At 52.9% G+C, this 23,634-nt stretch overlaps 1 protein-coding gene across 1 annotated transcript in view; it reads right to left on the bottom strand.

Annotated features, from left to right (window-relative positions):
- Positions 1-23,634, bottom strand: part of GAS7 (growth arrest specific 7) — a gene marked incomplete at both ends in the record, with an annotated part of 198,446 nt that overhangs the window by 17,273 nt on the left and 157,539 nt on the right. Inside the window, 4 exons of the mRNA XM_079726254.1 lie at positions 1,778-1,852; positions 4,439-4,554; positions 8,932-9,021; positions 16,188-16,241. Of these exons, the coding sequence (XP_079582380.1) occupies positions 1,778-1,852; positions 4,439-4,554; positions 8,932-9,021; positions 16,188-16,241 (335 nt within the window). The remainder of the gene's footprint in view (positions 1-1,777; positions 1,853-4,438; positions 4,555-8,931; positions 9,022-16,187; positions 16,242-23,634) is intronic.

Genomic DNA, 23,634 nt, shown 5'->3' with positions numbered 1-23,634 from the left:
ACAGAATGTCTTCCATCCCCGGGGGCTCACTTCCCCTTATAGGTGGGATTCGAACAGAGTCTGCACTGGAGAGAGGTCGGACTAGAGAGAGGACCTCGGGGGACCTTTCAACTCCTGAGACTCCGTATTTGTTTTAGTGTTGAGGTGCAATTCACACAACACAAAATTAACCACTTTATAAAGAGGATAAGCATTTACTACATTTGCCATCTTGTGCAACCATCACCTCTAGTTGCAAAACATTTTTGTCACCCTGTGATGGACTGAATGTGTTCCCCAAATTCAGACGTTGCAGCTCTAACCCACAGTGTGGCTGTTATCTGGAAATGGGGCCTCTAAGGAAGTAATGAGGGTTAAATAAAGTCACACGGGTGGGGAAGAAGTGACACCGGAGAGCTCGTTGTCTCTCCTCACTGAGGAAAAGCCACCTGCAATGCAAGGAGGGAGCTCTCACCGGACACCAACCCTGCCAGCACCTTGACCTTGGACTCCCCAACCTCCAGAACCGTGATTAATTACATTTCTGTTGCTTAAGCCACCCAGTCTATGGTATTCTGTTACAGCAGCCCAAGCAGATGAATACATACCCCAGGAGAAAACCTCGTACCCATTAAACAGTTACTTCCAGTCCCCTTTTCTCCCGCCCCCTGGCCATCACCCATCTTCATTCTGTCTCTATGGGTTTGTCTATTCTGGCCATTTCATATAAATGGATCATACAGTATGCAACCTCTGTGTCCTGCTTCTTTCACTTAACATAATGTTTTCGAGGTTCATCCCCATAGTAATGTGGATCGGAACTTCATTCCTTTTTATGGCTGAATAATATTCCATCATGTATCCATATATCCAACGTGGATGGACCACAATGTGTTTATGCATTCATCCTTTGATGGACATTTGGGTTGTTTCCACCTTTTGGCTATAGTGAACTGTGCTGCTACAAACATGCGTGTATATGTATTTGAATATCTGCTTTTAATTCTTTTGGATATAAACCTAGGAGTAGAATTGCTGGATCATACAGTAACTCTATGTTTAGTTTTCTGAGGCACTGCCTAACTGTGTTCCATAGTGGCTGTGCCATTTTGCATTCCCACCAACAGGTTGAAACCCTTTGTTAACAGATGGAGCGGAGAAGACTACAGTCTTTCCCCAACTAGGGATCTTTCTGTGGCCGGGAGGGTGGGCTTGAGCCTCTCCCAGCCCGGGTCCCACCCAAGGAGGTCTGGACTGTCACAGCAGGAGAGGGAGGGGAGCCTGGGCCTCAGGCCCACAGGAGAGAATTCTAAACAAGGGGGCTGGGTGTGGAATCCTGTCACACCTAGTTTCCTACCAGCCTGCTCTCAGAGAAAGGGGAAAGGGGTTGGCATCTGGAGGCTGGTTCCCAGCTACCAGGTGACAGGGCAGAGGGGGTCCTGACATACTCCAGCATCTCGCAGGAGGCTCTTGGCCGCTCGACAGTAGATAATATGGAAGTGCCAACCTTGAGTGTGAATGCCCACACCTGGAGTCATGGCTGGCCAGCTGGAGCCATGAATGCCCACTTTGAACCATGAATGTTCCCCTTGAATCATGAATGTCCACCTTGAACCATGAATGCCCAACTTGAATCGTGAATGCCCACCCTGAATCATGGGCACCCACCTTCAGCCAGGTCTATGGAGACCTTTCCATCCATATGGGACCATGGCAACGATCAGTGATCAGTGAAAAGGGACCCCCCCCCAAGTGTCCCCTCTCCTTCCCCACTCCCATCACTGTCCTCCCTACTCACCCCTCCTCCTGAGCAGCCAAGGAGTTCTGAGAGAGCTTAGCTAAGTTCTTTGCATATTCTTCTTCAATCTTTATCCTGCAAAGGGAGAAAATCCAACATGTCAGCTCCCCAGCACTAGACTGTGGGTCCGACCTGCAGCCCTGCTACTTATTAACCATGTAAACGAACCCGCCAGACCATAAGCTCTGCAAGTACATGGCTCTTGTCTGTCCACCTGACACATAGTAGGTGCTTGATCAATACATGTTGAATGAATAAATGAACGAAATTGTCTGAACCTCATCTGCAAAGTGAGGCATATGCACCTGTGTCCTAGGCTGTGCGGAGAAGAGTGGTCATTTGCACAGTTCCTAGCACAGGGCTGGACACCCAGCAAACACTTAAACCAAGAAATGTAACTCATGATGGACCACGGCTGCCCCCTCTCCCAGCCCCAGAGCTCTGGGCTGAGAGCCTGCAAGGCGGCGTTGGCCCCTCTGAAGCAGGAACAGAACCCCTCTCTACGTTCTCCCAGACCCCAGGGCCCCCAACTTCCAAGCCTGCAGGGTGCAAGCATTTCCATGGAAACCAGCAGTGCCCAGCTCTGCGGTGGATTCCACTTCCCCGGAGAGGGAAGTTTCCCCGGAGAGGGAAGTTGCCTTGGATTTCGCTTCCGGCAGGCAGGCCCTTGACACACTTTCAAGGCAGCTCTCCGGGGAGTGTTCGGTATTATCTGGCACAACAGTGTAAAATGTGTTGTCATGGTATTAGTCACTGCCTAAGTGGTCCCCCGAGGAGCTGTGCTTGTGACGACCAGAGCTGGCCAGAGGGCTGGGGCCTCAGAGAGGCCCCTGGTCCATCACTTGGCAAATGAATAAAACCCCAGAGATGCTCCCAGGGCTGCAGCATTTGCTTCCAGGCTGATCAGGAGCTGAAGGGTGGCCTGACAGAGTCCCAGGGCAGTGTTCTGAGTCATGGTCATTTCCTGCTTCGGTGCTGAGAGGCTCAGTCTCGCTCCTTCTCTCACTACCAGCTCCACCATCTCCACATACTCTCAAGCCTGCCTCCATCACTTCCTCTCCATCCACTCAGCCTTTAGTCCCTCCCCTCCCCAGGAGGACATGGACGGCCAGCCTCCAGCCAGGAGGCCTCTGGAGAAAGCAGATCTCACCATCCATGTCACGCTCTCAGCTTCAAACCCCCGAAGGCTCATCAATGCCAACCTCACACACCGGGCACGAGGCCCGTCCCCTCCAGAGCCGGCATCACTCCCCTAAGCTGTGGCCACGTGGTTCACCAGATGTCTGCCATGCCCCCCCACCCCACTCCCTAGCACCGGCCCAGCTCTCACCTCTGCACCTCAGCTCCCACCTCTCCCGGCTCTGAAAGGTCCCCCTCTACAAGACCCCAGGTGGACTGAGAAAAGTCATAGGAGTCCACCTGTCCCAGGGAAGACGAGTGGTCTCACGTGGAAGGTTCCATTTATTTGTTAACACGACCTCTTTATGAAAGCGTAAACCCTAAGCATGTTCAGACTAGGCTTTTCTAGCCATTTTCCTCTTGGCCTGTTTCCTACTGTTGTTTTCTCACACCTGAGCTACAGAATCTCTCAATCTCCTACCAGTTTAATGGGTCATAAAATAAAGATTTGATTATACCAACAGAAAATAGGCCTCCTAAGGAAAACAGATGCCTTAAAATGCCATAGAATTGTTACTGGATTATTGTTGCTATAATTAAAAAGGAAACATTTAAAAAATATATTGCCATTTACTGTCAATATTTCCAGTGTGCCTGCCTTGGAAACTCCAGACGGGAAGCTGTGTGTATATGTGTGAGCACACATGTGGAACGGGGTGGGGGGTATGTGCACCTGTATGAGTGTGCAGGTGTGTGGGTATGTGCTTTACAGGGTCTCAGAACTTGGAGAGACTGAGGAGGGGAGTGATGAAGAAGGAACTTCTCTCTGTAGCTCTCCCCACTTCCATTAGGCTGAATTTATTGTTTCATCTATGGGCAGGCAAACCACTATTATAATCTCTGCACTTACCGTAATGACCTTATCTGACTCTCCCAGTAGGCTGAGCTCCCTGAAAGCAGGAATGGGAGGGTGGGGGTTTCTGGATGCCCAGGCCTGGGATATGGCTTTGGCTCAAAGATGAACTGAAAGGTTAACAGTCTCCTTTTTTGTTATGTTAAGGAACGGCGCTTCAAATGAGGGCGGCGCATCCGTAGATAAGCAAAGGGGCCAAGCAGTCTGCATGGGGAGACATTAGGGAGCGGTGGGGACTGTGGCAAACTGGAAACACCCACTCCCTGTACAGGGGCGGCTGCTCTCCAGCTCCAGCCAATTGTTGCATGAGGGATGCAAAGCCATGGAGCCAGACTTTCTTCTTTCCCCAGAGATGCCAGATATGCAGACTTTAATGTAATATCCACCAATTTTTTTTGCTGTTGTTGGTTCAAATCTTTAAAAACATCACACAGGCCAAAGCAACACAACTGCTGGCCAGACTTGTCCCGAGGGCCATAAGCCTGTGACTCCCGTCTTGTGCTCCCCTTAGTGCTAACCAAGCCCAGTGCTGGTGTGCAGTGCTCACCCTGGCTGCTCACTCCCTCGGGCTCAGGGACCAAGGTGGATGCTGTCACCAGTCCCTGGAGCTGGGAGGGCCCAGGCCTCACCTTTCCCGGATGAACTCTGACATTTCCTTCTGCATTTGTTTGCCCTTCAGCTGTTTCTGAAGCAGCAGTTCAAACCCCGCCATGGTTCCGTTGCCTTGGGGGTCCTTCTTATCAGCCTAGGAAGGAAAGAGAAGCGGCAGCGTTTAGGTGACATCAGCATCTGGAGCCAGAAGGAATGGAGTGCAGGGAAGACAGACCCCAGAAGGGACCCCAATGTGCCGGGTAACCCTGTCCTCAGCCCCAGAGGGAGGACAAGGGCAGGAGTATCGGCTGCCCCAACTCACGCCTCTCCTGGCGCTCCTGTCCCCACGTGCTCTCTGAGGCTTAAGCCCTGATCGCTGCTGCCACCCCATGTCCGTGCCCCTCAACCCCACAACCTGGAAAAGAGGAGGAAGGGTATGTGGCCAAGAGCACAGGCACCAGGCAGCTGCTGGGGCTGGCTGGACCCTCTGCGGAGTCTCGGCATCTTGACTAAGCTGGGAGACAGTGTGTAACCTCAGGGGCAGGTACCCCCAGCCCTGAGCCATGCCATCCTCTCTTGCACTGGCTGGGCAGTGGCATCCTCCAACGCACATGCATAAAAGATCGTAGTGACTTCTGGGGAGAAGCTGGATTGCAGGGCAGCCACAGTGGGAAAGGGCCTGCTTCCAGGCTTGACATCCCGGCCGGGGGATCCCAAGCAAGTTCCCTCACTTTATTTATTTATTTATTTATTTATTATTTTTTTTGCGGTACGCGGGCCTCTCACTGTTGCGGCCCCTCCCATTGCGGAGCACAGGCTCCGGACGCGCAGGCTCAGCGGCCATGGCTCACGGGCCCAGCCGCTCCGCGGCATGTGGGATCTTCCCGGACCAGGGCACGAACCCATGTCCCCTGCATTGGCAGGCGGATTCTCAACCACTGTGCCACCAGGGAAGCCCTAAGTTCCCTCACTTTAAATCTGAGCTGCTCATTCCATGAAACTGGGGAAATAATGGCAACCACCTCACGTGGTCATCTCAGGACAAATGACACATGGAAACAGCTTAGCCTAGTGTTCAGCAAATACCAAGTCTTCAGTGGATGGTATTTAAATTAGTTACTTTAAAGAAACGTCAGGACTCGGGGAAGATGGCCAAGTCAATGAAATGGGAATTTAGCACCCAATTCATTTTGCAAGCAAATATTAAAATTTCAAAATTAAATGCTTTTTGTTTTGTTTCGCCTGACTCTCCTCAAAGACGCCTGAATCTCTCTCTCCTGCTCTCCCCCGGCCCTCCCTGCCTCTCTGGTACCCCGAGCACAGCCTTCCCTGCCAGACAAGCATCCAGCATCTGTTCCCACAGCTATGGCTGCAGATCAACCCTCAGAGCCTTCCTGGACCCTGGCAGGCGCCACTCCTAAAGCTGTCCCCCCTCTAAGGCAGCCTTTCCCACCAGGAATCCAGAGTCAAATGCTTTGATACTTAAAGGGAGGAGTTAAAAACAGGTCAAAATACGGCTTCCCTGGTGGTGTAGTGGTTAAGAATCCGCCTGCCAATGCAGGGGACACGGGTTAGAGCCCTGGTCTGGGAAGATCCCACATGCCGTGGAGCAACTAAGCCTGTGCGCCACAACTACTGAGCCTGCGCTCTAGAGCCCGTGAGCCACAACTACTGAGCCCGCGAGCCACAACTACTGAGCCCGCGTGCTACAACTACTGAAGCCCACACGCTTAGACCCCGTGCTTCGCAACAAGGGAAGCCACCGCAATGAGAAGCCCGCGCACCACAATGAAGACCCAATGCAGCCAAAAATAAATAAATTTAAAAAACAAGAAAAGAACAACAAAAAAAATAGGTCCTTTGCCACCACAGAGAGGAGCATCAGTGAGAACCCTGTCCCAGGATCTGGAAAGACCTGGGCTCTCTCTCAGCTCAGCCACTGGGCAAAGCGGTCAGGTCCTTCCAATTCTAGGCTGTGTCTCCCACCACTCGCCCTAAAATAAGAATGGATTGAACCTCTAACATCCCGTTAGAACAGCTGTTTTATGAGAGGGGAAAAGAAAAGGGCTGGCGACGCCTGGAGAACGCCACTTACCTCCCCACTCCCTCCTGGTGCAGGATCCCTTCCTCAGCTGCCCTGACCCAGGGCCCTCTGAGCCACACTGTAATACCTCTCTTGACGGGGAGATCATCACCACACGGGGCACACCATGTCACAAGGGGGCTGCTCTGGCCATTGAAAAGTTACTCCAAGTATATTTAAGACGTGTGCCCTCCATTGTATGAATGCTACATCTTGATGAAAAAGCCAAAGAAAAATTATTTGAAATACTGAGCCCCAATCTGACTCCCCGAGAGGATGTATATGCTGAGTGATTTATCCACACTGGGAAAACCAGCCTGAGGAAGTGGGCTTTAATAACCGTGTTAGCAGAAAAATATCTATGAGGGGAAAAGGCCTTGATGGTCTGAGAGATAAAAACCCTGGGGTAAGTATCAGAGTCCCAGGAGGGCTTGAATCAAGATGGGACCTGGATGACGCTGACAGGCAGCAGGATGACCCACTCCCCCTGGCTCCCTACCATCCCCCACCATCTGCCACCCACTGACCTCCGGCTCCCAGGGTGCCCATTCCCGGGGCTTGAGCTGGTCTCCCCGGCATGCTCTGTTTCCTGCTCCCCTCTTTATGGATGACGTCTCTCCCGCACCCACCCCCCTTAAGGATGGTGTCTCCAACCTAGCTCTTCCCCTCCATCTCCGCAGCTGCCATCGTCTTTCCTGGCCTCCCACAGGTTCACGGGCACTTCTGCCTGTTTACAGCCTTCCCTGCATGACACAGGCAAATCAGATCACATCCAATTCCTGCTTAAACCCTCTACCACCTTCCTGCTGCAAACAGAATAAAACCCAGCATACTTATGGAGCCTGCGAGGTCTCGTACACTCGGATTCCCTGCTCACCCTCACCCCTGGGCTCACCCTCACCCCTGGGCTCACCCCCGCCCCCGAGGTGTGTCTGCCGCCAAAGCCAGAGCCCTTTCTACAATATTTGCTGCCTCTGCACATATCTCAGAAGATCTGGAAGAAACACAGCAACAGGAATCTTTGGCTACCTTCTGAAGGGCAAGAGATCTGGTAGAAAGACAAAAGCATTTTTGTCTAGTACTTGGTTAGCAAATCTATAAAAGGGTAGATAATCCATTCTGACTGGTGGCTAAAAAAAAAGTTTTGATTTTTTAAATTTCTGGTTCCTTGGGGCCTCTGCCAAAGTTTACTTTTTTTAGGTGTACAATTCACTGGTTTTTAATATATACACAGGTCGTACCACGATCACCACTGTCTGATTCCAGAACGGGGTGATTTCATTTTAAAAGCCATTGTGGGGCTTCCCTGGTGGCGCAGTGGTTGAGAGTCCGCCTGCCGATGCAGGGGATACGGGTTCGTGCCCCGGTCTGGGAAGATCCCACATGCCGCGGAGCGGCTGGGCCCGTGAGCCATGGCCGCTGAGCCTGCGCGTCCGGAGTCTGTGCTCTGCAACGGGAGTGGCCACAACAGAGAGAGGCCCGCGTACCGCAAAAAAAAAAAATAAATAAAAAAAATAAAATAAAAGCCATTGTGAACTTTAAAATGCAAATGTCCAGGAGTACTCCCAGAGTTTCTGAGTAGGACCCTGAATCTGTCAAAAGATATTTCTTTAATTTTGGAGAAATACACACAAAATTTACCATCTTAACCTTTTTTTTTTTTTTTTTTTTTTTTGCGGTACGAGGGCCTCTCACTGTTGTGGCCTCTCCTGTTGCAGAGCACAGGCTCTGGACGCGCAGGTTCAGTGGCCATGGCTCATGGGCCCAGCCGCTCCGCGGCATGTGGGATCTTCCCGGACCAGGGCACGAACCCGCGTCCCCTGCATCGGCAGGCAGACCCTCAACCACCGCGCCACCAGGGAAGCCCCATCATCTTAATCATTTTTAAGTGCACAGTTCAGTGGCATTAAGGACATTTGCACTGTTGTGCAAACATCACCACATCCCCCTCCAGAACTTTCTCATCTTGCAAAACGGAAACTCCGTACCCATGGAACAATAGGCAAAAGCTCTGGAACCACAGAATTATTCAAACTGGAGTCCCCTACAGATTGTGTGTGACTGCCTTGTGACTTTGATGGAAACAGGGAGGCTGTCCAGGAGGAGAAGCACTGTCCAAGGTCACCTACAAGAGTGACAGAGCAGGTCTGGAGCCCAGGTTGGAGTTGATTCTGGTCTGCTACCACTGAGCGGCAAGGGGACCCTCCAGCTTACCTGCATTCTGCCTGGAGTTTCCATATTGCCCTGTGGACTTTCTGAGATTTATGGAATGATCTAGACTCCAAGTGGGACTTAAGTTTCCAGCCTCCAGTGCTCAATCGACTGCCAGCCCGTTAGGTTTCACCCAGAGAGGTCGCTCTGCTTTGAGCTCAAGCCACCGCCCCCCTCCCGGGTGTCCACTCCTGGTCCCCGGGGCTGCAGTGCAGGGGACGCCAAGGCACCACTTACCCAGAAATAGTCACAGTAGCTCCATTCGGTTGGTTTGAGCAGCTGCTGCTCCGGCATCGTGTCTGGGTGCGGAAATGTCACGCAGTTTATCTGGAGGACACAGAACAGGAAAGAACACGGCTTGGCTGGAGGGTTGGGAGAAGCTGGAGAAGCTTCAGTCCTAGGACATGGCACTGAAGAGGTCCCCCTACAGGGCTAGCTTGATAGAGAACATGCACTGGGGTCCTGGGATGCTCTGGCAGTCGGCCTTTCAAATGAGGGGCAACCGGCACTCACCCCCACCCCAGAGGGGCTGAAATCAGTCCAAACTGTCTAGAGAGCAGTGCAACAGAAGCTAGCAACACTGTAAATGTCCACAGCCTTCCACCCAGAGGCTGCACTTGTAAGATTCTATCCTACAGATACCTACACACGGGTGCAGTGACATACACACACGGTTTTCACCACGGCTCGGTTTGTAGTAGCAAAAGGCTGGAACCCAACTCCACTGTCTATCAGCAGGAGAATGGTTAAAAAGTATGAGACAGACATGTATAGGCATCATATCCATGGTGAAAGACATGACAAGAATGTTCTTCTGTACTGATAAGGAAGGTGTGGCAGGATACAGTGTTAAGTGGGTGGGTGTCGGGGAGAAAAGGTAGAATAGTATTTACTGTTTGCTATCTTAGTGTAAAGAATTTTTTTTTAATTAAAAAAAAAAAAAAAAGGAGGGGACTCCCCTGGTGGTGCAGTGGTTAAGAATCCACCTGCCAATGCAGGGGACACGAGTTTGAGCCCTGGCCCGGGAAGATCCCACATGCCGCGGAGCAACTGAGCCTGTGTGCCACAACTACTGAGCCTGCGCTCTAGAGCCCACGAGCTACAACTACTGAGCCCACGAGCCACAACCACTGAAGCCCGCGCGCCTAGAGCCCATGCTCCGCAACAAGAGAAGCCACCGCAATGAGAAGCCCGTGCACCGCAATGAAGAGTAGCCCCCGCTCGACACAACTAGAGAAAAGCCTGCGCTCAGCAACAAAGACTCAACGCAGCCAAAAAAAAAAAATCTTAAAAAAAATAAATAAACATGAAGAACCTAGGGGTAAAACAGGAATAAAGACACAGACCTACTTGAGAATGGACTTGAGGATATGGGGAGGGGGAAGGGTAAGCTGTGACAAAGCGAAAGAGAGGCATGGACATATATACACTACCAAACGTAAGGTAGATAGCTAGTGGGAAGCAGCCGCAGAGCACAGGGAGATCAGCTCGGTGCTTTGTGACCGCCTGGAGGGGTGGGATGGGGAGGGTGGGAGGGAGGGAGATGCAGGAGGGAAGGTATGTGGGAACAGATGTATATGTATGACTGATTCACTTTGTTATAAAGCAGAAACTAATTAAAAAAATAAAAATAAATAAAAATAAATAAGTAAAATTTAAAAAAAGAGGAGGAAGGAATAGATACCCATTTGGTATATTTCTGGAAACTGATAACATCATTTGCTTCCAGGGAAAGGAATGAAGTGGCTGAGCATCCTGGGTGAGAAGCTACCTTGTGAATTTTACCTCATGATGTATATTCTATGAACACAGAGAGTTTAGGTGATAATCCTGGGTGCGTGCCTGGGGCTGGCTGGCCCTGGCCCAGGAGAGAGCAGTGCAGAGATTCCTGGGTTCTGCCTCAGACTTTTCTTTCTGAGCAGGATCACGGTGCCCCTGGCTTTCCCTGCTCGGCAGAAGTGGCTTCGCCGCTGGCCCTGCTGACATTGCTTCAAGCCCCAGATCCGCTCCTAGAGAGTCCGCTCATTTGTTCTGGGAGCCGCAAGGCCTCGGGAGGGCAAGGCCTAAGCCCTGGCAGTCTTTAACCCTCATCACAGCCCCAGCATCCGCCGAAGTGGGAGCCATCAGATGTTCACGGCGAGAACAGTGCAGAAGACCCCTGAGGTTCTGAATACAAGCCACAGACTCCAGTGCCAGGCAGCCATGCAAAGAAGTGAGGGACTGCACATCACGGAAACTGAAGCTTGGGTTGGTGGGGGGACCAGCCTCCACGTCGGGAAGGGGGGTGGTGTCTGCGAATGTCTGACTAGGGGGCAGATTCCTCCCAGCTCTCGCCAACTGCTGCCAAGCCAGAATGAGGAGTCTGGGGTTGTCAGCTTACGCGATGATACGAGAGTAGTGGAGGATCAGGATTTTTACGTGAAGCGTCTCAACGCTTAAATGTTATCAATTCATTCATGGTTAATAATAATGACAAAAACAACAACGACGACACCTTGTAAGCCAAAGCAACCCTCTGCCAGCTGAGTCAGGCCCGTGGGCCCCCAGCCATGGCCTCTGGTTCAGGTGCTTGGGGGCGGCTAGAAGTAAATCTGGGCCCCGCCAGCTCCCGGGGGCACAGGCTTCGCTTGCACTCCTGGGGGGAGAACACAGGAGAAATCCCAGCCAAGGGAAGGGCCCCCTCCTCCCAGATACTGGCATCTGGCCGACATAAGGGCAGGGATTCCCGCTCTGGAGGGAAGCATGACACGGGAGGAAGGATCAGGGCCAGGAATGACCCCGGGAGCCCTGGAGACAGGGAGCATGGAATTCCGCCAAGGTCAAGGTAGAGGCCCACGGAACCCCTGGGATGAGATGTTTTCTCCCAATGCCCCACCCCCCAGCCACCCGAGGTATCGCTGGCCTGCAGGAGTCTGCTTGGGGGTGGCCAGCCTCTCAATGCCCAGCTCAGGCAATGGTCTTCCCAAACCCTCTTTTTGGGCTGACACCCCCAAGTTTGTCCAGAGATGAGCCTCCTTCTGGAAACCAGGGCTGGATTCCACAGTTTCACATACTCCTTATTTCATGTTCCAGCTGTTCTTGCCTCAACAAACAATGATGACCACAGCCTATTTTTACTTGGTTTAATAATGTAATCCATGAAAACTTCAAGCAAATTTAATGATAAATTAACTATGACATTACACTGGGCATTAAGCATCGTGGAAGCAGGTACTCAGAAGTGGATACAAAGGTCTTCTAGAGTGACTTGTCTTGGGTCTAGGAGACAGGGGAGGGGCGTACCACAAGTGGCCCTATAACAACCACTGAAGGTGAAAGCTGGCGGGGCTGGGGGGACAGAGGTTGGGGGAGGACAAGGCTTCATCCCTCTTGGGGCTTATGTCACTCTCTGAGGACACCAGCCCTTGGATGGACTGGCCAGTGGCCCCAGGGTGCCCGTCTCCATCCCTGTCAACTCTGGTTTTGGGATTTCGCAGCCCCAGCAATCCCATAGGAATTTCCCTGAATCCTGGCAGAGCCCTGCACCCCCTGGTGGGCATCTCGAGAACTACACCTCACCGGCCCCATCGTGGGAGGCATCCTGGGAGAATTTCTGCAAAAGCTTTGGGTGCATCCTCACTTCATCCTTCCGGCAACCCCACAAGCTGGGTCACACTGGCCTCATTTGATTAACTGAGGATCACAGACATATCTGCATCTAGTCTGGGCTGACGGCTCGAGCCCTCATCCACGATGCTGTGCCATGGAACACGTGCTCGGTCCACGCAAACGTTTGTTGAACGGCTACTTGGTGCCACGCAGTAGGCTAGATCTTCCCAGCACTTTGCACAGGTGCATTTGTATTTCTCGTGACTGCTTACTCAGCATCTCTCTTCCTTTGCCAGACAGTCTGTCCCAGGAGGGGAGGAAGCCCACCTCCTCCCCGCTGTGTCCCTAGTACCTGGCCCAGCACAGCCATGGGATGGGAGCTGTAAATGTTTCTTGGTACAATGAATGGAGGCTAGAGATAGAAGGTGTAGTCTCTGCCCTCGACGGTTTTACAGCCTAATGAAGAAGGCAAACAAGTAAATATGTAATTGCAATTCTTTGTGTATAATGGCGGAGCCAGGGTCAGAAGCCAGGCAATCTACGTCACACTCAATCTATGTCATGCTACCTTCTAACACACTTAGGCGTAGCCATGCCATGTCCCCACCCAAGGCAGGGGCTCAGGTAGGAAGGGGTGCTGGACAGGAAGCAGGAGACGGGGGAATGCCCCCACTATGTACTGTTTGGGGGAAGTTCCAGGAGCCCCTCCCACTCTCGCTCCCAAGATGACCATCCTCAACCAACAGCGTCTTCGTTCTGGCACCAACTCTGCTCTCTCCAGCCCTCAGTAAATGGAGTAACACCCGCTCTGCCCCTGACGGCCAGGGGGCCCCCTGAGCAGCAGAGGTTCTGCCAGGGTCGGCCTGCATGGGGGCAGCCAGAACCACAAGAGCTGCCCTCAGAAACTCTCTTGGGGGGGGGCTACAGCCACCACTCAGGCATCTGGCCATGGCACAAGAGCCGCTGAACACAAGTGTGACCCACCCAAGGGGGCTGGCGTGGGGAGGCCCGGCGCAAGCCTCGGCCCCAGCGCAGCACGGAGGCCTCCCTGGAGGCAGAGGCCGCAGCTATGTGCCCTCCTCTCTGACAGCCGCCCTGCAACATAGAAGAGAAAGTGGTTTCACAACCAAGCGGGCCCTGAATTTCCTCCTGGTGGGGGAGGCTACTCTGGGAGGGGGTGACAGAGGCAAAAGCCAGAGTTGGGACCTGTGGAAGCAGAACAGAAATGCCCCCAAGCACTCACATCCAGTCCCCGAGCTCCCACCTGGGGCCCCCAGACGGGCCATGCCGGGGAGCTCAGACTGAAGACTAGAGGAGTCCCCAGACTCTTCTTTCTAGGACAGGAGTGTGGCTAGGTGGCTTTGCTGTCATCTTTTCTGGAATCCTCCAGATTCTGTCGCATCATATTGGTGCCGAGGCTGTGAACTGCCATTAGCGCCCGTCACTTCCAATCAAGCAAGCAACCCACTCACTGCCAGCCTTGCCCGGGGCCCCACTGCTGTCAAGCAGCCCACGTGTCGGCCTCTTCAAAACTTGTTCCAGGCCCAGGTCGGGGAGCCGGAGCGTCGGAATCAAGCTCGGTCCTTGCTTCTCGGCCACACTGTGAGCCAGACTCAGATGCCGCCTGCAAATCTCTGCTGCTTGGGTGAGACCAGGTAAGAGGATGCTCACCCTATCTCCGCACACCGGGGCGAGGGAAGCTTGGGCCCCAGCCTCCCCACATCGTTCCCCCCAGCATCTCCTTCCAGGGAAGCCACGAGCTCTGCAGGATCAGGACTCAGAGGAAGGGGCCGCAGTGGGAGAGTGACTGCTCCGGGGAAAGGAAAGAGCCATGGTACAGAGCTCTTCAGCCCCACTGGTCGGCCGGCCGGTGAGGATGCCCATCTCCAGCCTGGAGAGTAGGGCCGCATGGGCTGGCAGTCAGCAGACCCAGGTTCAAGTCCGGGGCTCTGGTCCTCACTCACTCTGTGCCCCTTCTCAGTTTTCCCAGCAAAAAGTCCCCAAGGCTTGAGTGCTTATTTAAAACCTCTGGGGTGCGCGGGTGTTGGTTATAACGCAAACTTTCCAGCCTTGCCCCAGAGTGACCAACAAAGGAATCTGCATTTTAAACAAGTATCCCCAAGGCTTCAGATGAGAAGCACTGCTGTAGGGCAGCGTGAAGGAGGAGGGAAGGCAGTGAGGCAGGGATGGAGGAGGTGTGTTGCCAGGAGACCCAGGGCCACGCCCACGCTGACAAAGCCCCAGGCTCTGCCTGAAAGGCAGACCAGAGCAGTGACCCGGGCCGCACCCCGTGAGCTGGGGTCCATCACCCATGGGAGGCATGACACTCTGCTTTTCAATTTTTCTTTCTCTTATTCACGTTCCTTCTACAATGCTAATGTATTCCCTCTCTTGCAGTTTCTTCTCCCTCTTTCTCCATCTTTCAGGGAACTTTGGGAGCTCCTGCTTTGCCCCAGTACTCTGGGGCTTTTTGTGAACCTGAGGACTGTGTTCTCAGGACGTCTGCCCGGGGGGCCTGTCCACGCCCTCCCCCCATCAGCTCCGGTAACAAGGAAGCTGCTGCTGGCCCAGGGTTGAGCCGCCTGGTCCCACCCTCGGGAGGCAACTTGCACCTGGGGCATTGCTGGTGGGTAACAGCACAGGTCTCAAGTCCTGATGCTTCCCAGCTGTGTGACCTCGGGCGAGGTCCTGCTCTGTGCCAGGTCCTGCTCTGTGCCTCAGTTTCCTCATCTATAAACACGGTGATGAGGAGACTAGTGTGAATTGAGCACCTACTGTGTGCCAGGCTGTTCCACGTGCTTTCCACACCACCCCTAGGGTGCACATGCCCATCGTCTCCCCATTGTACAGATGTGGACGCTGAGACCCAGAGAGGCCGGGTCGCTGCCCAGCTGGTGGGTGCTGTGCTGACCCCCTTGGCTTCAGAGCCCGAGTCCCCAGTCCCCACACTACCCTGGTCCAACCACCTGCCCTCCTGCAGTGAGCGGAGAATGAAATGGGTGCTCAGAACCCTACTGGTGCCTAATAAATGTACACACAGGGGCGGCAATTACGACTGTTGTCATTGTTTGCCTACCGCTTTTTCCTCCCCAAATCCTTCAAAGCAGGATCTGCAGCCTGCATGAGCCGGGGCAGGGGACCCCGTCTTGCTTCCACCTCCGTAGGGGTGGGCAGCATGACAAGAACTGTGTGACAGAGCCTGAAGGAGCCTTTCTCCGGCCCCAGAGCTGCTGCACTTGGGTCGAAATAGCACACCTAGGACCACACGTCTCCCAGCTCCAAGTTCTTAGCTGAGCAGATGGACAAGTTGTTTCTCCACTTGGAGGGAGAGAGACGTCCAGCGCCCGCCTTCCCCGAGCACAGGGTTGATGTGGAGCGGGAGGCAGGGTGGCGTGGGGACTCGGCGGGCTCTTGGAAGAGCCCTGGGAGGCTGCCTGCTTCCCCATCAGGAACTCCCAGGAACTCTATTCTTAGGGCGCTTTCTCTTCCTTTTAACTTTGATGTCTTCCAGAAGTTACCCTGCACAAAAGCCACCCTGCTGTGGCTGTAATTTACACGTCATGTCACTTGCGCAGAGCACAGCCCATCCCCTCCAACCCACTCCTGCACGTGTACCTTCCCCTGCCTGCCCTGCAAAAATGGCTTCTGCACCATTCCAACCACAATCCTTCTACTTGTTTGCCCCAAGAGAAACAGTGAAATAAGAAATCAACAGAAGAAGGGCTGTGGGGGGGGAGGCAACGGGGGAGCCCTCGGCAACATCCAAGCTTCGGAACTTCCCAGGTACCAGGCTGGGCAACGCTTCCATTCAGCGGTCCGCACTGCCATGGCAACAGTGGAGCCACGGACCAGAGACAGCCCCAGCTTGCCACCCAACATGCGCGCGCTCCGCGGGAGCCGCTTACCGTCATGGTGTTTTCCTTGCTCTGCTTTTTGCCTGGTGACGAGGATCCCAGGTTCTGGGGAGAAACACGAGAAATATCGTCAAAGCTGTTCTCCATATTGGACATCCTCTTTCATTTGGGTTCCCTGAAGGTGGAGGGATTGGTGAAAAGCCTCGGGCCGGGGAAGTTTGGGGATGCTCCGGCTGCCGTTAACCCCCAAGTCACCATAGTCTGGGAGAGAGCAGGCAGGAGCCTCCAGCACAGGCTCTGAGAAAACTGCTCCAGAGCAGGTCTGCCTCCTCTCCTCCCCCGTCGGCGGTTGGGGGAGCTAACCCCTCAGCTGCCCTCTGCTGGTAAGTGGTTCTGCACGCTGCTTGCTGCCTTAACCTGCAGAATCCACCCGGGGAGCAGAGAGTTAAGGCCACCACCTCCTCGCACTGAGGATTCAGAACATGACATCTTATTCCAAATCCCCCGGGTCCGACATATCACACCCCAGATACGTGCAGTGTGGCCTGGGGTGCTCGACCACCTCCATGACGTGTCACCTTCCCAACCCCGAGAGCAGGGAGGCTCTGTTTCGGCTTCCATTCGGACTTTGGATTGCCTTTTTATGTCTTCCCTTTGCCAGCAAGAAAACCATCGTCCCAAGGACCACCAAGCCCACAGGACCTCAGCAGCTTGCCCCAGACCTAGGATGGTCCTGGAATGGAAAATAAGGATTGCCAGCTGAAAACACCATATGGGTCCTAAGAGCCTATGACCCTAAAGGGGAGGGTCAATTCTGGATCTTTGTTGTCCCATCGGCAGTGACGTCAGGGACTCCATAGGGTCCCTGAGCAGGACGTGGGATGCCCACTCCTGTCCTGAGACACATGTCGAGCTGGGAAGCAGGCTCGCCCCTAAGGCACTGCAGTGGTATCGCATGTGTGTCCTGGGACTCGTGGCCTTATTCTGTCTCTAGTGGGAGGGAAGGAAGTGGCTGCTAGGACTTTACAGAGAAAGGCCCAGAAGAAGCACGAAGAGGCTTCTCCAGCAAGCCTCAGGGAACCAGCAGCCCCCATCCCCAGGCCAGCACAGCTCTGGACCACCCAGCAGGATGAGTGTTTTGGGGGTGGGGGGTGGTCAGCCCCTGCCTCAGGAACCCAACTGCTCATTGGGCAAAATAAGAAGCTTGATGGAGTTCCTGCCCATGGTCCCCTCATTCCCTGCCTCCCCCGCCCAGATGCCCCCTCAGTCCCTCGTTCCCATCGGGACCTACTTTGGCAGGTAAGTAAAGTCAGCTAATGAAAACTGACATCCCTGGACTGTCCAGCTAAAAGGGACCTTTACATGTCATCGTTTCACAGACAAGAAGATGAACTCGCGAGCCTTGACATCCTGCCAAGTTAACTTGAGCCTCAGTTTCACCATCTGTCACCCACGGTCCTCAGGCTCTGGAGTGCATCAGAATTAGCTCCCCTCCATCGGGTCCCCCTGCCCACCTCCCAGAACGGCTGATCCAGCAGGTCTCCGGGGTCCAGGGTCTTTAAGGAAGAGTCTGGGGGCCTCCATGGAGGATGTCTGTTCTGTCGTTTCATTGAGGCCCCCCTAACTACAGCACCTCTGTTAGCAGACCCAACAGGTTCTGGGGCAATGTCACGCTTGTGACCAACTATAGCTTCCTTAGACGTGTTAAATGCATCAACGCATGCAGCTTGCCCACCCTGGATCCTCCCAAACTATCAATTCTGCCCAGGGCACTTGCCAAGATTGGGCTTTCTGGGAGGAAGGCAGACCGAGGCTGCACGGCAGGGGCCCAGGTACCAGTCTCCAAGGAGAACAGACAGGTGCCGGGCTCCCCCTACAGGTTCGTCCGTGCAAATACACACCGGGATGGGCAAGGGGAACCTTCAGGATGGATTCTCTTTTTTTTTTTTTTTTTTTTTTGGCCGCGTAGCATGTAGGATCTTAGTTCACAACCAGGGATCGAACCCACACCCCCTGCATTGGAAGCGCCGAGTCTTAACCACTGGACCGCCAGGGAAGTCCCTGGGATGGATTCTGCAGTTTGCAGGGGCCTCCCTACCACAGACACACATCATCACCACCAGGACCACCACAGTGCTCCCATTACACCCCCCAGGAAGTGCAACCAGTGCTCCGGGAGCCTCGGCAATCGCCTTCCAGTCTCTGTACCAATGCTGCTGCTGAGGACGAGAGGGAGGAGGGGGAGGGGAACTCCCAGGGGAAGGATACACTGGGAGAGCTTCTACCCAGAGTGCTACCTTGTGAGGCAGCCATGAGGCACGCATTTAACACCCGTAGTCTCACTGAGTCCTCACAACCCCACCAAGTTACTGGCATCGTCTTCATTTTACAGATGAGGAAGTCGAGGCCTGCAGACACTAAGGTGTCCAGGGTCACAAGGCAAGTAAACAGAGGAAACTGATCCCCAAACCTGAATGACTCTTTTCTCTGTCTCCCGCTATCTCTCCACTTTGAGACCGGGGACAATCTCTTGTTTTTCCAGGTATCTCTGCAGGGGCCAGAAAACATCTCCGTCATCCACAAACACTGATTTGGGGGCCACTGTGTCCAAGGCTGTCTGGAATGAGGCTGGACACAGAGGTCACCCTCCTCCCTATAATCTGGGCCAAGACGGGAGTGCAAGTAACAGCATGTGGGGGCGGGGGTGATGCTCTAAGTGTGGGTGCCAGTCTCTGTTCTCCTAGCTGTGCAGTTTCAGGCAGTGCTGCACACGGGGGTCACAGGCTCCTCCAGGTGCTCTCACGCTCTGTGTTTGCTGCTGAAGACCTGTGTCCATTATTCGAACGCCATATACATAAACATTATCACTCACACACACACACACACACACACACACACACACACACACACACACCGTAGCACTCCACTGAAAGGGCCCAGAAGGAACGACACCTCAGTCACAGTGAGAACACCTACTAGGTAGAAGTGGTTTCTAATATGATTCCCCACTAAAAGGGACCCAGGCTCCTTGGAGAATTGGCTAATTCCAAATGCCAGGTGGACCTGGAACATCTGTGCGAGGAGGTAAGAAAGTGTTTAACAAATGATGTGACATAACAAAAGGACACAGACACCAACTCAAAGAGGCTCCCACAAGCCAAATCTGGGAAAACCACCACTGGCAAACCCCAATGTCAAAGACTCAGGCCCAATCATCAGGGATGCTCAAAGCTCTGAGTGCAAAGGCTGTTAGGAAACTATGTGCACGTGGCCCGACCCTATCACCCCACAGATCTAATATATACATATTGGATGATACTAATGAACTAACATTTTCTTAAGTGTACTGATGGTATTATGTTATGTCTTCGCCCTTAGACATACATTCTGAAATATTTACAGTTAAAACAATATGTGAGGAATTTGCTTTGAAAGAATCCAGTGGGAAGTTAGGGAGAGGTGATGGTAGTTTATTTAAAAAAAAATTTTTTTTAAATATATAACCCATTCATTTTATTTATTTTATTTTACTGATTTTTTTCAATTTTTGGCTGCATTGGGTCTTAGTTGCAGCGCGTGGGCTTCTCTCTAGTTGTGGCGTGTGGGCTCCAGGGCACGTGAGCTCAGTAGTTGTGGTGCATGGGATTAGCTGCCCCGTGGCATGTGGGATCTCAGTTCCCCGACCAGGGAGCGAACTTGCGTCCCCTGCCTTGCAAGGTGGATTCTTTACCACTGGACCACCAGGGAAGTCCTGTGATGGGAGTTTAAATGAAACAAGATGGGCTGAATAATTGAAGTTAAATGACTGGTCCATGGTCCTTTATTATAATAGTCCTTCTACTCTTATAAACGTTTACACATGTCCATAACAAAAGTTTTTTTTTTTTAATTTCCTTTTCCTATGATTCTAGAAGGTTTTTCTCCTCTTTTTAAAAACCCCTCCCCAGCCTGGTTTCCTGGCCTCGCTTGGGCTGCTCTACTGTCACTGTGAGGACCCACTGAGGGTGGTGACAGACGAGGCGGTGCCTGGGAGAAGGCAGTGTGTCATTCCCAGCCAATTCAGCGAGCCCCTGGACTCTGCAATGTCTTCCTGACCCTGTCTCCTTACCCTGTGAAGAGTCTGGGTCCCACACCCTCAGCAAGCGGGACACAGTATGAAACCTCTCAGTGGCTCCCAGCACTGTTAGGACAAAACCCAAGCTCCTCACAGCAGCCTTGAGGACTCCTCCAGCCTCCTCCTGTGCCCTCCCCACACCTGCTAACATAGTAAACCACAGCCCCACTCGGACTCCATGGCTTCTTTGAAATCTTGCCTCTAGGCATCCACATATGCTGTTCCCTCCACCCGGAATGCTGTTCCCCTACCACCACCTCTTTACCAAGCTAAACCCTTGCTCATCTTTCCAGTCTTAGCTTTTCTTAAAGAGCCCATCTCGATGTTTCCTCCACCACTACCTGGTCAGGTCCTCAGAGCACACACTCCCTCCAGCCCGTCACTGCCAAAATGAAATAAACATTTATCTCTTTCTCCAGTCCCAGCTATTAACTCCATCAAGACAACGGCTACCGGTGCACCACAACTACCGAGCCCGCGTGCTGCAACTACTGAAGCCCGCACGCCTAGAGCCTGTGCTGCGCAACAAGAGAAGCCACCGCCATGAGAAGCCCGCGCACCGCAACGAAGAGTAGCCCCCGCTCGCCACAACTAGAGAAAGCCTGCGCACAGCAACGAAGACCCAACGCAGCCAAAAATTCATTGATTAATTAATTTTAAAAAAAGACAAGGGCTACATCTGTCTATGACTCAGTGCCTCGTAAATAAACAGATGCTCAATAGAACATGTGCTGTTTACCAAGTAGGGGAGGAGGAGCCCAATTAAGTAAATGAGCTCTCAGAATCTCACCGCCAATGGGCTCCTTAAGTTTCCAAGCTCGCAGTCCCATTCCCTTTCCTCTCTCCTGTGTCTAAAGAGAGCCTTCCTGGGGGGGCAGTTCATGGGAATCTAAAACAGTTGAAAGGTGGGTCACTAAACGGCTTGGGCTCTGGTGGGCAGGTTCCTTGCCCTCCCAGTACCTGCACAGGGAGCAGAGGGGGCTCACACCACCCTAGCCCCCGGCGGGCGGGCAGGCAGACAGGGGACAGGCTCAGACGTGCTTCTGCCACGGCCAGCAAGACTATCCTCAGGCTTTGATGCCCCAACCTCCGATCAGGTGGGCCCCGTGCATCCAGCCCCCAGGCAGCCTGCCCCCAGAGCTGCAGACTTGCAAACGTCCACTGAGTGGCGTCAGATCACCACCACCTGTGCCTGGCCCTCCAGGTCTCCCAGAACTGGGTGGGCACCACCCCTGGGGTGCTGGGCACCCAGCCATCAGTCCCACCCACGACGGTACAGACACACTCCCGGTTTCCATGAAGAGTAGATAGTCTTCCTACCTGCCCCCTACCCGCCCACCATTCTAATTTTCCTGATTAGCTTGCTCGAGGAGGGGGCAGGTAGCAGAAAAGGAGCACGACAGGGGTGTGACGAGCCACTTCATCCACCCCCAACCCTGCCTCTCCAATGGCCGTGTGTCTGTGCATTCGTTCATTCATTCATTCACTCTTTCTTTCTTTCAATATTATTAGGTGATAATTGTCACTAGAGTTGACAACCTGGGATGCGGTAGTAAATACTATGCAGGCTGAAGTGTGCTATATACACTCTGGGGACCATTTGTCAGTAGTGCTCTATGGACATATCAACCCTTCTTAACCCACTTCTATGATTGGCCTCTGGCGCCTTTTAGGACAGCCAGCTAGCTCTGTGGGTTCGCAAACGCTTTCACAGCTGGGGAACCAGTGAACGAACGCATATTTGCTCTCTCCATGCACTGCACTGTGTATTCTTGTTACTTTGATGATACCTCCCCCTCTCGATGTTATCATCCAAAAACAAGGCACTGGACTCCACCTGTCCTGAAGCAGTGCCCAGGCGTGGCCTGGGTCTCCAGAGCTGACCTTCCCTGCATCCCCAGTACCTCGCCTCTAACTCCTTGTTTTTATAACGCCTTCTATGACAGTAAAATGTGTTTATTTTAGGAAATTTAAAAAACACCCAAAAGTCTAAAGAGAATAAAAATCACCTTAGACCAAGGCTGCTCAATGTCAGCCCCAATCATCTTTTCAACCTGGGTAATGCTTTGTGGTGGAGGCTGCCGTGGGCCTTGTGGGATGCTTAGTGACATCCCCGGCCCCTATTGACTAGATACCAGTAGCACCCTCTGCCCAGCTGTGACAACCAACATATCGCCAAACACTGCCAAACGTCCCCTGGTTGAGAACCAGACAGCAACGCCGCCAATGTTCGGGTTTATTTTTTCTTCCAGTCAGTTGTCTTCACATGTGGATAGATTTCCTCCCCCCAGATAAGACTGACCACACGTGCAGCTTTGTTCTGCTTTTCTCACTCAATATTATGTCTCAGCATTTTCCGGAATCACGACATTTTCTTCGGAAGGTGGAGTTTTCACGGCTGCGTGGTCTCACTGGCTGGACAGTGTTCAGTGCCATCCATTTTACCCATCCCCTGTTGTTGGATAATTAGGTTGGGTCCAAGGTGGCAGGGCTGTAAATAATGCTTGAGTGAACAGCCTCATACATAGATCAGAATCCCTGAATGTATCCCAAGAACAGATGCAGGAAAGGAAATTCATGGGTCAAAGGCTTATGGCAGCACACTGTCCAATTGGCTTCCCAGGATGTTATATGTATCAGGATAGATTTTGTTTTATATGGTTAAGAAACAGCTTCACAGCATTTCGGGATGGGGGAGCCATGTTCCATCAGGGAACAAGAGAAGAATGATGGGGGGGTCCGGGGAGGAAGGGGTTGTTTCCCATATTCTTGCCCAGGGTAGACCAGCTTTTCTAGTTGCTGGGAAACCACAGCAGAGCTTGGGCTGACGTCTTAAGAAAACACTCCATAGTTAGGTGGCAAATAAGCTTCATTTTAAACGACTGAAAGAGGCTGTGTTGAGAGGGGGGGCTCTGCAGGAAACACACGGAGCCAGGGCTGTGATGTGTGCCATGAGCAGGGGGTGAAGGGGACACACACGTGCTGGCACGACCAACTGTGCCCGGATCCTCGCCTGTCCTGCCACGGTCCACTCCCCCTCCCCGACCAGCATCAGCATCCCCCAGGGGGCTCATTAGAATCAGGGAACCTCCGGACCCTCCCCAGACCTCCTGAATCAGAATCTGCATTCTAACACGAGGCCCGGGAGATTCGTCAACCCATCAACATGGAAGGAGCCTTTGCCCACCTAGACGTCCCAATTCTCTTCCAGAGTTCGAACTGAACTGACCTGAGCCCAATGCCCAGCCTCCTAAGACAAGAACATAATTAGGTTTCTGAGGTTTAACCTTCTTGCCTGCATTAAAGCTAAGTGTCACACTGAAGCCACCTGCTGTCACAGACCACAAGGTCTCTCTTTCAGTGTCTGGCACATAGAACCCACTG

The sequence above is a fragment of the Hyperoodon ampullatus genome, assembly GCF_949752795.1.
Source record: "Hyperoodon ampullatus genome assembly, chromosome: 19".
NCBI lineage: Eukaryota > Metazoa > Chordata > Mammalia > Artiodactyla > Ziphiidae > Hyperoodon > Hyperoodon ampullatus.
The sequence above is the reverse complement of the archived record's forward strand: the minus strand, read 5'-3'. Positions and strand labels throughout refer to the sequence as shown.